At 35.9% G+C, this 14,423-nt stretch overlaps 1 protein-coding gene across 2 annotated transcripts in view; it reads right to left on the bottom strand.

The window, feature by feature from the left end:
• Positions 1 to 14,423, bottom strand: part of SLIT2 (slit guidance ligand 2) — a 407,371-nt gene that overhangs the window by 67,057 nt on the left and 325,891 nt on the right. For both annotated transcript variants that reach the window (XM_070791218.1, XM_070791219.1), the window contains 5 exons: positions 11,260 to 11,328; positions 8,110 to 8,181; positions 7,191 to 7,262; positions 5,398 to 5,469; positions 2,107 to 2,270 (listed from right to left, as the gene is read on the bottom strand). In XM_070791218.1, coding sequence (XP_070647319.1) covers positions 2,107 to 2,270; positions 5,398 to 5,469; positions 7,191 to 7,262; positions 8,110 to 8,181; positions 11,260 to 11,328 — 449 coding nt within the window. The remainder of the gene's footprint in view (positions 1 to 2,106; positions 2,271 to 5,397; positions 5,470 to 7,190; positions 7,263 to 8,109; positions 8,182 to 11,259; positions 11,329 to 14,423) is intronic.

The raw sequence follows: 14,423 nt of genomic DNA, 5'->3' as shown, positions 1-14,423 counted from the left end.
AGAAACCTTTCATAGCTACTCCGAAAGGACGTCTTCCTCTGAGCCCCGTAGCAACAGCACTACTGAACATGGTAGCCATTAGCTACATACAACTACATTTAAATTTAAATACAATTAAAAATTCACTTCCTCAGTTGCCTTAGCTACATTTCAACAACCACATGTGGCTAGTGCCTACTATATTTGGATAGCACAGGTACAGAACATTTCTATCACTGAAGAAAGTTCTATCAGGCTCTACTGATTCAGACCAATGTTCCCTTAGTATAGCTTATTTCCATTCATGCTATACTAAGAACAAACAATACTATTAATGGAAAAAAAGTCAAACCAGTTAGGTATAAAGAGACATTTATTTTATGCATCTATGTTCATTTGTGGCTCAGACGGCAAATCGTCTGTTTGCAATGCAGGAGACCCGGGTTTGATCCCTGGTTTGGGAAGATCCCCTGGAGAAAGAAATGGCAGCCCACTCCAGTATTCTTGCCTGGAAAATCCCATGGACGGCAGAGCCTGGTAGGCTACCGTCCATGGGGTCGCAAAGAGTCGGACACGACTGAGTGACTTCACTTTCACTTTCATGTTCATTTGTATTCATCAGATTTCTGGGAACATTTAATAGATTAATACGGACTATGATGCTCTAAGAATGAATATAAGTATGTAGCTTTTCTCAAATTTACATTATCGTGAAATTATTTTTTCAAGAAATATCTCTATGGAATCCTAAACTTACAATTATAGATAAACACCAGCATTTTTCAAAGTGGAGTATGAGCATCCCTGGGTACAGAGAAGTGTAAAAATAGTCTGCAGTTGCTCAACTTGCCCATATAGCCCTTCTAGAATTACTCTGCCCAATAATATGCCTACAAGCAAGCTTTATGGCAGTTTCTCATTCCCTATCTCCACTCTGACCTTACAAAAAAATGGTATACTTCTCAGTCCACCAGAAATTTACCATGTGGCACACTGCTCCAAGGGAATGTCAGAGATTATAAAATTATAATTTAAAACACTGGTTATTTGCAAAGGCTCTTACAGTCAATGCACATAATCCCAGAGAGGCATTTCCAAGAAAATTTACAGTTTGAATATAAGTGTTAACATATTGATAAATAACTATGCTGCCCCAACCAATGCTCAATAAGTATTACTGGCAACACTTACTTCTAAGAAAAAATTAGAAACTCATAGATCTTTACTGGTAGCAAATTTTAAAAATGCAAAATATATACATATTTTTTGTAGCAAAGAATGATACAATTCTCTGAGGTATTTGAAATATAAATTCAAGGAGAAAAATAAAGTTCAAGAAAAAAGAACAATGCAAAATATTGAGGATCTTCTTTTTATTTCTTTCAAAATTAGCTGTGATATTGAGATTTACTTGATTAGAAAAAGTGGAAAGATACACAAAACAACTTTAACACTGGTTATCTTTTGGCATTGTCCTTAATTGTTACATTTAGTTCTTCAGTCTTTTATTGTTCACATTTTCCTTTTCTTTAGGTTTTCTATATTGGACATAGATTAGTTTTGTAATAAGAGAAGAAAATATGTTACTAAGACACTGTATAGAACTCACAAGTACATAACAAAGGAAAAATAAAAGGATCCAAACAAGTGAGAACAGCACCATCAACATAGGAAGAGTGCAGCACAAGAGGTGAGGCAGAAGGTCTGGCCTGAACATGGGGAAGGGCTCGTGCCTCCTTACCTGGCATCAGGAAGCCACAGGGCCCTGGAAGCCCTAGGAGCAGGGCACACGTTTAGACAAAGCAAAAGCAAAATATTTTACTTGTTAGAGGCCATGAGAGGAATTTCCAGAAATTGTGTACTCTTCATTTCTCCTTATATTTTAAAGAAAACGTAGTCATTTCCAATGCATTGTTTCTGCAATTTATTTGAAAAGCCTAGTTCTTTACTAGGGCTCCTCAAGTAACTGCTCTGTCTTCTCCAAGCACAGGAGGAAACAGTAATTATTTATTGGAGTTTTTCAGCTGTCCCTCTGAAACCTAGCAGCCCATGGTTTTCTGTTTCTTTTTTAAAATTAATACGATCAAGTTTTATTTACAGAAGAAGGACAATGGTTAAAAACCATACCTTGACATGTAAATTTTTTGGAGGGAGTTGTGAGAAGTAGTTTATCTGCCATTTCTCCAGGACCAGCACAGCGAGCAATTCCCGGCTCTTTGTATTCCGACTTTACCCAGTCGGATAACCACTGCATGTTACAATCACAGTAAAGAGGGTTGGCTCCAATTGCTCTGGAAAACATCACCACAAAAGCACACAAAGGTACACGCACACACACACAAATATGGAAGTATTGTTATTTCCTAAGGGAATGTAACTCGGTGATGCTTACTACAAGTCCCTATAGATTTGCTGATAAAAATGAAAATTGGAGGCATTAGGGATTAGGGATTCCCCATTTTTCTCACTTATGTGCAGTGTGATTTAGTGAGTTGTCACCCGTGTTAACACTTAGCCGGCTTTATAAGGTCTCCTGTATTTGCAGACAGCTTTATACTGGGTACAAGCGTGCCCTAAGTGTAGATAACACTTTCTTCATTCACCAATGATTTACTTAGAATCCAATCACTATGCCAGGTTCTGAGGACTCCGCTATGAGTAATACATTATTTTTAACCTCCAAAACTCCTTCTGCAAAGGAGAGTAACATAAACTCATACCTACAAATAATTTTCACTATAAGTGGTATAGTAGAAGAATTTATAACTCAACAAAGGGTAACTTTTCTGGGAGCCTGGTGGTTTAGGAAGTCTGATCTTTTAGATATTTGGATTTAAGCAGATGGAGAAGGTTGGAAAGGATGGTTTAGAGTCAAAGACCAGTACAAGACAAGACAATAAGGATGGATGTAAAATAATAAAGGTGCATAAAGCTAGCTCCCCAAAGCTGATTTTGAACTCCCTCTGTCTCTTTAAAGTTTTTCATATTAGAAAATGAAAAACTGGTGCCTATTTATATAAGCAGCTATAGTGATAGGAAAAATAATCAAGATAATAGCATTTATTGCATCATTATGATATACTAGAACTGTGCTAAGCCATTTCTATTACTTATCTCATTTTATTCTAAATAGAAGAGGTATGAGATCAATACTGTTAATAACCAGTTTACAGACTGAAAAACTGAGGCCAGAGACATTAACCAATGGGTTCACAAGCTTCCCAAGCCTGGGTACAAACAGTATATGCATGAAGAAGCATTTAAAAACTGATTGATTCTGATTTATAATTAACTTCAAGTTAGTAATATTTCTAGGTATATGGTTTATGCAAAATTATTCTTATATGACGAGACTTTCAATTATGCTTACAAAACCACAATACTTTATATTGTAGCTGTTTTAATGCCCAACTTTGGCCAAGAATTGGAATGAAGTAAATGTTATGCTTACATGTATTTCAGATTCAAACCTTTCTTCTAAATTAAAAATGAGGAAAATGATGTTCTTGAGCTATTGGATCTCATCTCTACTGACATTTCCTAACTCCTTACTGTGCCAACAGACACAGTAAGAAAAGTGAATGGAGCAGAGCTCTCTATGACCCAGGGAGTAAAAGACAATTGTATAAAATGAAATACATGACAAAATAAGACACATGACAAATCGCTCTCACTGCTGGAGAGAAATGTCACATAGCTCAAGCAGCACCTTCCCAGGCAGACTTTTCTAGTTCAGCACCCTAATACTAGCAGAATGGCCATTTCTTTAGTCAGCACTCAGCCACAGCACCATAGTCCTGCACCCCTGAGCCAGGGATCTCATTCACATGGACTCTCAGGCAAGTGGCTTCCATGGAATTTGTAGAGGAGTGGCCCTGACGTCCACTTTGAGGTAGGTGCTAGGCTGACACGTGAAAAAAATGGAGGTCTTGCCTCCAGGGACCTGGTAGTTTAATGTAAGGGATATTGAAAGTGAGCACCAGTCAGATGGACAAAAACCTCCATTGATAACAGAGCCTCTGTAAGGGAAATGCAGGTGTAGCACGGTTGACTACTGGCTCCTATTCTCTGCCCATTCCCTTCTCTCAATTATCTGAACTTCTTATCTTCTTGGAGTTTGGTAGGTTTTGGAGAGGAGGACAAACAGAAGAAAAAATATAGCAACTTCTTCTGGAGAACCAGGAACCAACTGACAATGATGTTTAAACTGTCACCAGGTGACACCAAACTGAGCCTGACAAAGCTCTGGGTTCCAAGGCTGGTCTCTGAACTTCCTTACAGGTTTGCTACAGTCTTAACAGTACAACTAACAGTAATGAAATAGAGGAATTTGATTCAAGTGAGATTTTTATGGATCTCATTAATAAACTGCTTTATTGTACTCCCAAGGAATATGGAGGTATAAACAACCTGTCATAAGAAAGAATGCAAAGGAAAAACATTTCACCCAGTGTGAGGATTTGGCCGTTTCCTTCTATCACATAGTAATATCTAAACATTCTCTCATTTATTTGTACATGGTACCATAGTCAATGCTAGGCTTCCCCAGTGGCTCAGTGGTAAAGAATCCACCTGCAGTGCAGGAGACGCAGGCAGGAGAGATGAGGTTCATTCCCTGGGTACAAGAGGACCCCCTGGAGAAATGAAATGGCAACCCATTTCAGTAGTCTTGCCTGGGAAATCTCAATCCAAAGGGTTGCAAAAGAGTCAGACACAACTGAGCAATTAAACAACAATGATAGTCAATGCTGAGTAATATTTGCTCAATAAATGAATCCAGTTTGAGCAAATCAGGGTGGGCTTCTTGGAGAAGGTGACAATTGGGATGTGACTTGGATAAACAAGGTTTGGGCAGACTGAATTGAAGGCGATATAATATTCAGAATCAGAGAATATTAAGAGAAAAGGAATAGACTAGGATGCTGGGGGAGTTCCCTGGTGGCTCAGATGGTAAAGAATCTGCCTGCAATATGGGAGGCCTGGGTTGGATCCCAGTGCTGGGAAAATGCCCTGGAGAAGGGAACGGCTACCCACTCCAATATTCTTGCCTGGAGAATTCCATGGACAGAGGACCCTGGCAGGCCCTCTCCATGGGGTCGCAAAGAGTCGGAAACAACTGAGAGACTTTCATTCATTCATTTACTCATTCAGAAAGCTGGGGAGCCACATTTGTAATAGGAGATATTTTTATAAGCAAAGAGAACTCAACTAACAAGGAGTTAGGAGCAGAAGGATAAATTAAGGCTATCTTGTAAAGAGCACTGAATTTAGATTTAAAATCTTTAGATCTTCTTTAAAGATGGAACCAATCACATTTTATGATATGACAATAAAAAAATGGCAGGGGACCATTTGTTACAAACTCACTTGCCAGGGAGAGTTTGACCCTAAACCAATATTCATGAAATAGATACTCACAGGTGTGATAATGCAGCAAGATCATTGAAAGCACCTTCAGGCACAACAGAAATGTCGTTTCCATGTAAAGAACTAAAAACAAGGAAAAGAAAAATTAAATTTCCTATTATTTCAGGGAGTTCAGAAAAATCCCCAATATATGAGTTTTCAGTAACAGTTATTTAAAATCAGTGTAGAAAATGGTATATTAAACAGATAGTCTTCACATAACTGGATATCTATTTGGGGAAGCAAAAAGTTAGCTCCTACTTCATATCATATGCATAATAAATTTTATATAGAAGAGTTAAATGCAAAAATAAAACTGAAAATGTACTAAAGTAAAATATAGATGAATTCCTTTTTATAAAAATGGGATATGTAAGGCTTTTTAAAGTTCTATGTTATAAAACTCAGAAGTCATAATGAAAAAGAGTGATATATTTTTGACGATGTAAAATATAACCGTAATATAAAACAACAAGTCCCACTGCATAGCACAGGGAACTATTTTCAATCTTGTAATAAACTATAATGGAAAAGAATCTGACAAATAATATATACATACATGTATATATATGTTTGTGTGTGTGTGTACCAAATCACCTTGCAGCAATAAGAAACCAATACAACACATCAACTATATTTCAATTAAAAAAAGATTACATATAGAAAACAGAATGGGAAGTATCTGCAACATACATAAGCTATAAATATGTTAATTCCTTTGTAAAAAAGACTTGTAAACTTAGAGTCAAGTGCATAAAGGCAGGTATGTTAATAAGGAAAAGACAAAGTAACCATAGGAAATGAGAATTAATATGATCAAGCTAATAGAATAAGAAATGCAAACACTCAATAAACAAAATATACTCAAATGCTCTAGTAACTGGAATTGCAAATTAAAAGAAGAATGGAAAATAATGTTCCATCTGTCATATGACAAAAATGAAGGGATTTATAATATTTAATATTTTCAAGAGTGCTTTGAAATGGATAGTATATTAAAATAATACATTTAAAATTGTTTGGTGGACAACAAGATGACTACTTTTGGTATTCTTCTAATATGCTTGACAGTAAGATGGATGTGTAGGATGTTCATTCCAGCACTGTATAAAATAATGAAAATTTGGAATCAACCCAATGACAGTAAAGATGAGGATACTTAAACAAGCTATGGTTCGTCCATTCTATGAGTCTGTAGCAGTTAAAGAGCTGAGGAGTATTATGTTTGATGGAATGGCAAATCTAAAATCTAAAGCATATTGCTAAATAAAGTCAATGACAGACTTAACAAAAATCTGTTTATCATTTTTAAATTATATTGCTGTGGGCATAAATGTATCAACATATTAAAAAAACATAAAAAATAACCAGAAGATAACATTAAACTGTTTAACTGTCAATTCTGGGGAGAGAATTGGGATACAAGACCATATTTTACTTCATGTACTGTAAGATAAATTTTGTATAATAAAAATATTTTGTGTTGTATTATGTAACTTTTAAAGAAATTAAAAATTTCTATTTTTTTTCAAAATTAGATCCATATAAAATTGTATCTTAAACTCATATATTATCAAATAAATGACCAAAGCAACAACATATTACAAAAGAAAAAATTATGTTGTCCAAGTAAAATCTGTTGAGAAATGATACAGTAAGATATAATTTTCCATTTCCAAATCTGTAGTAAATTCTAATGCATATAATCAAAAAATCCCCAAAATAAAGCAGTTAAATTACTAAAAATCAACATAAAACCCAGATTCTCAAGAAATAAAGTATTTTGTTAAACATAAGATGCTTACAGTAACCGAAGAGACTTCAGTCCATCGAAGGTTCGAGGAGGAATACATCTCAAACGGTTGTAACTAAGAATTCTGAAAGCACACACAAGCCGATTTGTTTTACTCAGATATCCCCAAATGGCCAAATATCATTTTTAAAACAAAGCAACTGAAAAGGGTTATTTGAGCATCTTAAAAAAACTGAGGGAATTTAGAAAGATGATAACAATAACCCTGTGTACGAGACAGCAAAAGTGACGCTGATGTATGGAACAGTCTTATGGACTCTGTGGGAGAGGGAGAGGGTGGGAAGATTTGGGAGAATGGCATTGAAACATGTAAAATATCATGTATGAAATGAGATGCCAGTCCAGGTTCAATACACGATACTGGATGCTTGGGGCTGGTGCACTGGGAGGACCTGGAGGGATGGTATGGGGAGGGAGGAGGGAGGAGGGTTCAGGAGGGGGAGCACATGTATACCTGTGATGGATTCATTTTGATGTTTGGCAAAACTAATACAATTATGTAAAGTTTAAAAATAAAATAAAATTAAAAAAAAAAAAACTGAGGGCACCGAGGCATCGTATTTTGTTAATCTTTGTGCTGTTCACTACTACAACACAGTTAATTCTAAAATACAGCCTAGAAGGCTTCCTACGGCTGTCGTTCATTATTGTCTCAACCGTGTTCTCCGTAAGGTGACTTCCTCCAGAAGTCTATCTTAAGGATTTCTCCCAACCCTGCCACAAATGTAAGTTATTCTTTGTTTCTCTCATAGAACCTGACACTTTTTATAGGATCTATATTTGTTTATCGAGGTTTTATTTGTCTGTTTCTCCCAACAGTATTAACATTCCTTGAGGGCAGAGACTGTTTTGTACATCAGGAATGTCCAGTGAATTAAGGAATTAACTTAGCATCACACTTTCATACTCACAAAGTGAGGAGCTGGGTCATGTTGCTGAAGCTCTGATTAGAGAGGGTGCTTATTCTGTTGTTACTTAAGTCTCTAAAAAAGAAAAAGAAAAAAAACAGGTCTACTGTTACATAGACATTGACATATTAGTGATTCTTAGAAAGAGAAGGTTCTTCCTGTTCACAGTTGTAGCAGCATTGGTTAGGACTTAGCTTTTGTCTGGAAATAACAGAACATTGGGTAATCCTCTGAGGTACATAATTATTCATCATTATTCATGCCCAAGCCTGCTGAAATTAGAAACGACCATATGCCTTGCTCCGGCCAGTGAAGTGTGGCCACCAGAGCTGGTTGAACTTCAGAACAAAAGCTTCAGAGTAAGCTCACTTTTCCCTTAACCCTCTGCTCCTTCCTCTGCAAGGCTCCTGACATTCCACAGAGAAGCCCTCCCATTACTGGGTCCCAGGGCAATCACGTGGAAGCCATTCACAACAGACACATTTGACAGCTGAGAAATAAACCTTTGTTCTCAAAAGTTCCATCGGTTATACTTCATCTTCACTGTCACATACAAATAGTCAAATAGGATAACTGAAAGAATCCCTCATCTAATTACATTGACAAAGCCATCATCAAAAACAACACCATAATTAAAAACTGCCTTTGGCAAAGTCACTGGCACATGGTTGGTTCCTAGTAAATGTCTGTTTAATAAATGATGAGTAAATGAGAGACATGTGAATTTTCTACCCATGCCAAATGGGTATTTCCAAGCGTAATTTGTATCACAGGTTGTAAATAATATGCAGTGAACCTGATCTTATTTTTATTTTATATAATGTATACTGCTTGTGCCAAGTTGCCTCAGTTGTGTCTGACTCTTTGTGACCCCATGGACTGCAGCCCACCAGGCTCCTCTGTCCATGGAATTCTCCAGGCAAGAATACTGGAGTGGGTTGCCATGCCCTCCTCCAGGGGATCTTCCTGACCCAGGGATTGAATCGCATCATTTATATCTCCTGCATTGGCAGATAGGTTCTTTACCACTAGCACCATCTGAGAAGCCCATATAATGTATACATGATATACATAATATTTATAATGACATATTATAAGCATAATAATATATAATGCAGTGTAATATATAACATATATAATGATGTTTTCCATTCTGCTTTAGAAAAAATGGGTGAATATATACATACATACACTCACATACATAAAACAGTGTGATACACGTTAGAGAATATTCAGTGATTTTTATCTAAAACAAAATGCCAAATATATGGCTAAAGGAAGATTGATGAATAAATGGAAGATTTGGATTGTAATTTATGTTCATTTATGTATGTGTGTGTATTTATGTTTAGTATATTTTTCAGAAGAAAATTTATGAATAAGTACAAGACTTAGAAAAGATGCTTCAGATTATCCACATTAAAATGTCAAAGTATCAGTAAATGGACCAATGAAACTGTGAAATGGTGGGAATGTTACAGAAGCTTTATAATCCATCTTAGTTGCTGAAGTACTATGGCTAAATTTACAAAATAAATACATTTACACTAGCAGTAGTTACTGGCCTGAAAGTCAAAGTTGCTCAGTCGTGTCCGATTCTTTGCGACCCCATGGACTTTAATCCATGGAATTCTCCAGGCCAGAATTCTGGAGTGGGTAGCCTTTCCCTTCTCCAGGAGATCTTCCCAATCCAGAGATCGAACCCAGGTCTCCTGCATTGTGGGCGGGTTCTTTACCAACTGAGCTATCAGGGAAGCCCAGTTACCTGCCTAGAGTTGTATAGTGAGTCATTGGTAAAACCATTTCTGGATCTATAAATTCTCATTTTTCATTTCCAAACTGGTTTTAAATAATCACATGCTGTCTCACAAATGACCCAATTCTGCTGAACTGACCCTTTGGAAATTGCAGCAATTTAATGGTTTATTTAACAGAACAAATGTGTGTAATCAGTTCTTGCTGCTATTAAATAAATAACTAGAGGGAGAACAAGACATCTTGTAGGGTATTCTTTTTTCTTAATTTAACCATTTGTGAGTTAACAGTCCTATATACTTCAAACAAAGTGTTTGATTTTCGCATACTTTTAAGGAAAACTGAAAAGGATCAACAACATTTTAACTAGCTTTCATGTGCTCAGGGTAAAGTTTACAGTGAGAAACATAATTATGTAGGTAGCTACCTAGGTTTCTAGTATTCACTAATTAGGAATAAATCCCTCTTTTCTAGGAATACTAGAAATCTAAGACAGTTATAATTACTCTAAAATCAAACAGATTTAAAAATAAAATATTTCCCTTTATATCCAACATTGTTGCTGATTTTTTTTTTGTTTTGCTACAAGTTTTATCAATTACTAACAATGCTACTCTAAGTGTGACATTATATACAGAAGATTATATATTTTAAGAAATATTGTGCACATAACTAGATTGAAAAGAAATGCTTGTATGTTTAAGTATACTCTTGTATTTACAATTAAAAACTGTAAGAAATTGTTTACATACATTAATGAAAGAGAGATGATACTTTAGGATGACATCAAACCAAACTAAAAACAATTCAATGTTTGATGTTTATACTCAGAATGTCAGCATCTTTGTCAACTGTACTTCAGTACTATGTAAGTAAACATGGATTTTAGAAAATAAATTTAAATACTGGAAACCCATACCTTAATTCATAATGTATTATATGAGAATCAACCCTTTTAAAATTAAAAAAAAGCCTTTAAAAATCAAGTTTTTAAACTAGATTTATAATATAGTATCAGTCTGCTCCGTTTTGTTTAAAGTTGAGAATATAAACATTGTTTTCCATTTTTCTTTCCTTGGATTGTCGTTAAATAGCTCACATTCATCTTCAATAGAAGTATTCAACTTTCTGCAAGTCTATAATTCTCTGATACTTAGACTTAATCATATTTGTACTTTACACAGAAGAAGACCTTCTTCTAAGATGCACCATTGCCCGACTGATAATCAATGAAGATGTAGCTAGTGATCCAGAACCACAATGAGCAAGACAAAAAGCATCTAACTAAAAACAATTTATAGAATCTGAAAGGTTCACTAAATCTTCTGCCCCTACTATCCACATTTACATGAAAGCAAATAAGATGTCAAAAACAGAAAAATACCATACATTACTCACATAAGTGTTAAATGTTTGTAGTTAGAGAGTTCCTTAGGAACCAGGGTAAACTGGTTCCCATCCAGATACCTAAAAACAAAGAAAATATTATTTTTTTTAAAAATAACAGTAGTGAATCAGAAAATAGTTGAGCAATATTTCACTTTTAGTTGAAGCAAGGAGACATTTAACAATTTTGGCTTTACAAGGTCATGTTCCCAGATAGGATTGCTATTTAACAGAAGTAAAGAAAAAACACAAACACAGTTGTCAAATCCAGTAGAATTCTTCTGTGGATTACTTACGCTAAATTATAAAACCAAGGAGAGACTGGTGAGTCCAGTCCTTTGTGGTTTATCTAAGAAGGCAAGGTATGTATCCAACCACTTGTGTGTCAGCAAGAGTTTAATCGGCCTTCATTGTACTTGTGTCTACGTGGGACCAATACCATGAAATGCACTCACTACTGGCAGAAACTTGTTACTACTGACAAGACCAATCTTCACCGCCTTATTGTGTCAATATGCTTAGTAAATAACAATGGGTGATTGAACAGATATATTTGGGAATTTTAATGTAATTAGATTTCAGTTTAAAAAGATCTTAAAAATAGTTTTTACCCTTGTATGTTTGCTTGGTGATATTAATTTTAGGAGGTTTCATAGAAAATTATGACATCTAATGCACAAAAACAGTACATTTATGTAAAAGTAATGGTAAAATAAAACATGTTAGTAAAATTTCTCTTTCTGATTAGAGTCAACAGAATGATGAGAAAATAAGGGCTAATAGACAAAACACAGAAATAAATCCTTAAAGGCATATTCGTGATATCACAAAAAGAAAAATAATTCCATCTCCTCCCAAGGCTGTTCTTCCCCAGAATGTAGAGGGTGATGAGTAGAAACGTTTTTCAGCAACTTCGCCCTCTGGTTATAGATGTGTCCATGAACAACCCTGCCGCAGCAGGCATGTAGCCCTACCGCACCAGCGCTGTGGCCTATCTCCAGATCTGAGATTGACATTCATATTTTTGCTGGATACACAAGTAGCTGAGCAATTTTCTAAGATGACAAGCTATTTCACATATTTCAACATGATAAAAGTTATATAAAAGGCACAAGTTATCAAAATATGTAATAAAGCTGTGATGAAGAGTCAGGCTTTTGTTAGGACTTCCTATGCCTATTCAAATTTTCTGACTCTGTCTTATTTCAACTTCTCTCCTCTTTCATTTCTCTAGCTAAGAATTTATTGGTACCACTAGAGGGAAGCATAATCCCATATACTTCAGGACTTTCCCTTTATTCCAGAAAGCATCCTAACACGAAGCTAAAAATTTTCAGAAAGTGCACTATGGTTGCTTATATGTGAAACAATCTAAGACAGAAACTACATAGAAATGATTAAAAACAATGGATACCATTTGTTCAGAATTGTTAACTGCTACATACTTATTTTTGCCAAATTCTTTAATAATTTAATATAATATGCCCATGGAAATTTTCTAATACATATAGCATATATGTTACTGGAAAGAGGGATCCTGTTGAGGTGGTATGGTTCTAAGAATAAACTCTTGGGGCAGTAAAGCAAAAATGCACAGAAGGTGAGTTAATATCTTCCTCATCTCTAGAATATATTTTCTTTTAAAAAATTACTTTTTAATAATTTATACAGGAATAGATTGAAGATTCAACTATCTGACAGAAGAAACACATAGATGGCATAGACAAATCAAGCAGGTTCTCAGATATAGATTAATAAAGAAATTAAAAGACAAACTACCACACAATTGCACTCATCTCACACTCTAGTAAAGTAATGCTCAAAATTCTCCATGCCAAGCTTTAATACTACATGAACTACGAACTTCTAGATGTTCAACATGGATTTAGAAAAAGGCAGAGGAACCAGATATCAAATTGCCAACATCAGTTGAATCATCGAAAAAGCAAGAGAGTTCCAGGAAAACATCTACTTCTGCTTTATTGACTATGCCAAAGCCTTTGACTGTGTGGATCACAACAAACTGTGGAAAATTCTGAAAGAGATAGGAATACCAGACCACCTGACCTGCCTCCTGAGAAATCTGTATGCAGGTCAGGAAGCAACAGTTAGAACTGGACATGAAGCAACAGACTGGTTCCAAATCGGGAAAGGAATACATCAAGGCTGTATATTGTCATCCTGCTTATTTAACTTCTATGCAGAGTATATCATGAGAAACGCTAGGCTGGATGAAGCACAAGCTGGAATCAAGACTGCCAGGAGAAATATCAATAACCTTGTATACGCAGATGACACCACCCTTATGGCAGAAAGTGAAGAAGAACTAAACAGCCTCTTGATGAAAATGAAAGAGGAGAGTGAAAAAGTTGGCTTAAAACTCAACATTCAGAAAACTAAGATCATGGCATCCAGTCCCATCACTGCATGGCAAATAGATGGGGAAACAATGGAAACAGTGAGAGACTTTATTTTTTTAGACTCCAAATCACTGCAGATGGTGACTGCAGCCATGAAATAAAAAGACACTTACTCCTTGGAAGAAAAGCTATGAGCAACCTAGACAGCATATTAAAAAGCAGAGACATTACTTTGCCAACAAAGACCCATCTAGTCAAGGCTATGGTTTTTCCAGTGGTCATGTATGGATGTGAGAGTTGGACTATAAAGAAAGCTGAGTGCAGAAGAATTGGTGATTTTGAACTGTGGTGTTGAAGACTCTTGAGAGTCCCTTGGACTGAGAGGAGATCCAACCCGTCCATCCAAAAGGAAATCAGTCCTGAATATTCACTGGAAGGACTGATGCTGAAGCTGAAACTCCAATACTTTGGCCACCTGATGCAAAGAACTGATTCATTTGAAAAGACCCTGATGCTGGGAAAGATTGAAGGCAGGAGGAGAAGGTGACGACAGAGGATGCGATGTCTGGATGGCATCACCGACTCAATTGACATGAGTTTGAGTAAACTCTGGGAGTTGTATGTATGTATATGGACAGGGAGGCCTGGAGTGCTGCAGTCCATGGGGTTGCAAAAAGTCAGACACGATTGAGTGACCGAACTGAACTGAAAATTATTTGATGGGAATCTGGTAAAAGGACAAAGGCATGGGTCAGTTAAAATGGTAGAAAAGGGATTCAGCATCAAAGATGATCTAAATGTTATGCTGAGTATTAT

Source organism: Bos indicus, chromosome 6 (genome assembly GCF_029378745.1).
Source record: "Bos indicus isolate NIAB-ARS_2022 breed Sahiwal x Tharparkar chromosome 6, NIAB-ARS_B.indTharparkar_mat_pri_1.0, whole genome shotgun sequence".
In the NCBI taxonomy this organism is placed as follows: domain Eukaryota; kingdom Metazoa; phylum Chordata; class Mammalia; order Artiodactyla; family Bovidae; genus Bos; species Bos indicus.
Note: the sequence above shows the minus strand (reverse complement) of the source record. Positions and strands in the feature narration are given on the sequence as shown.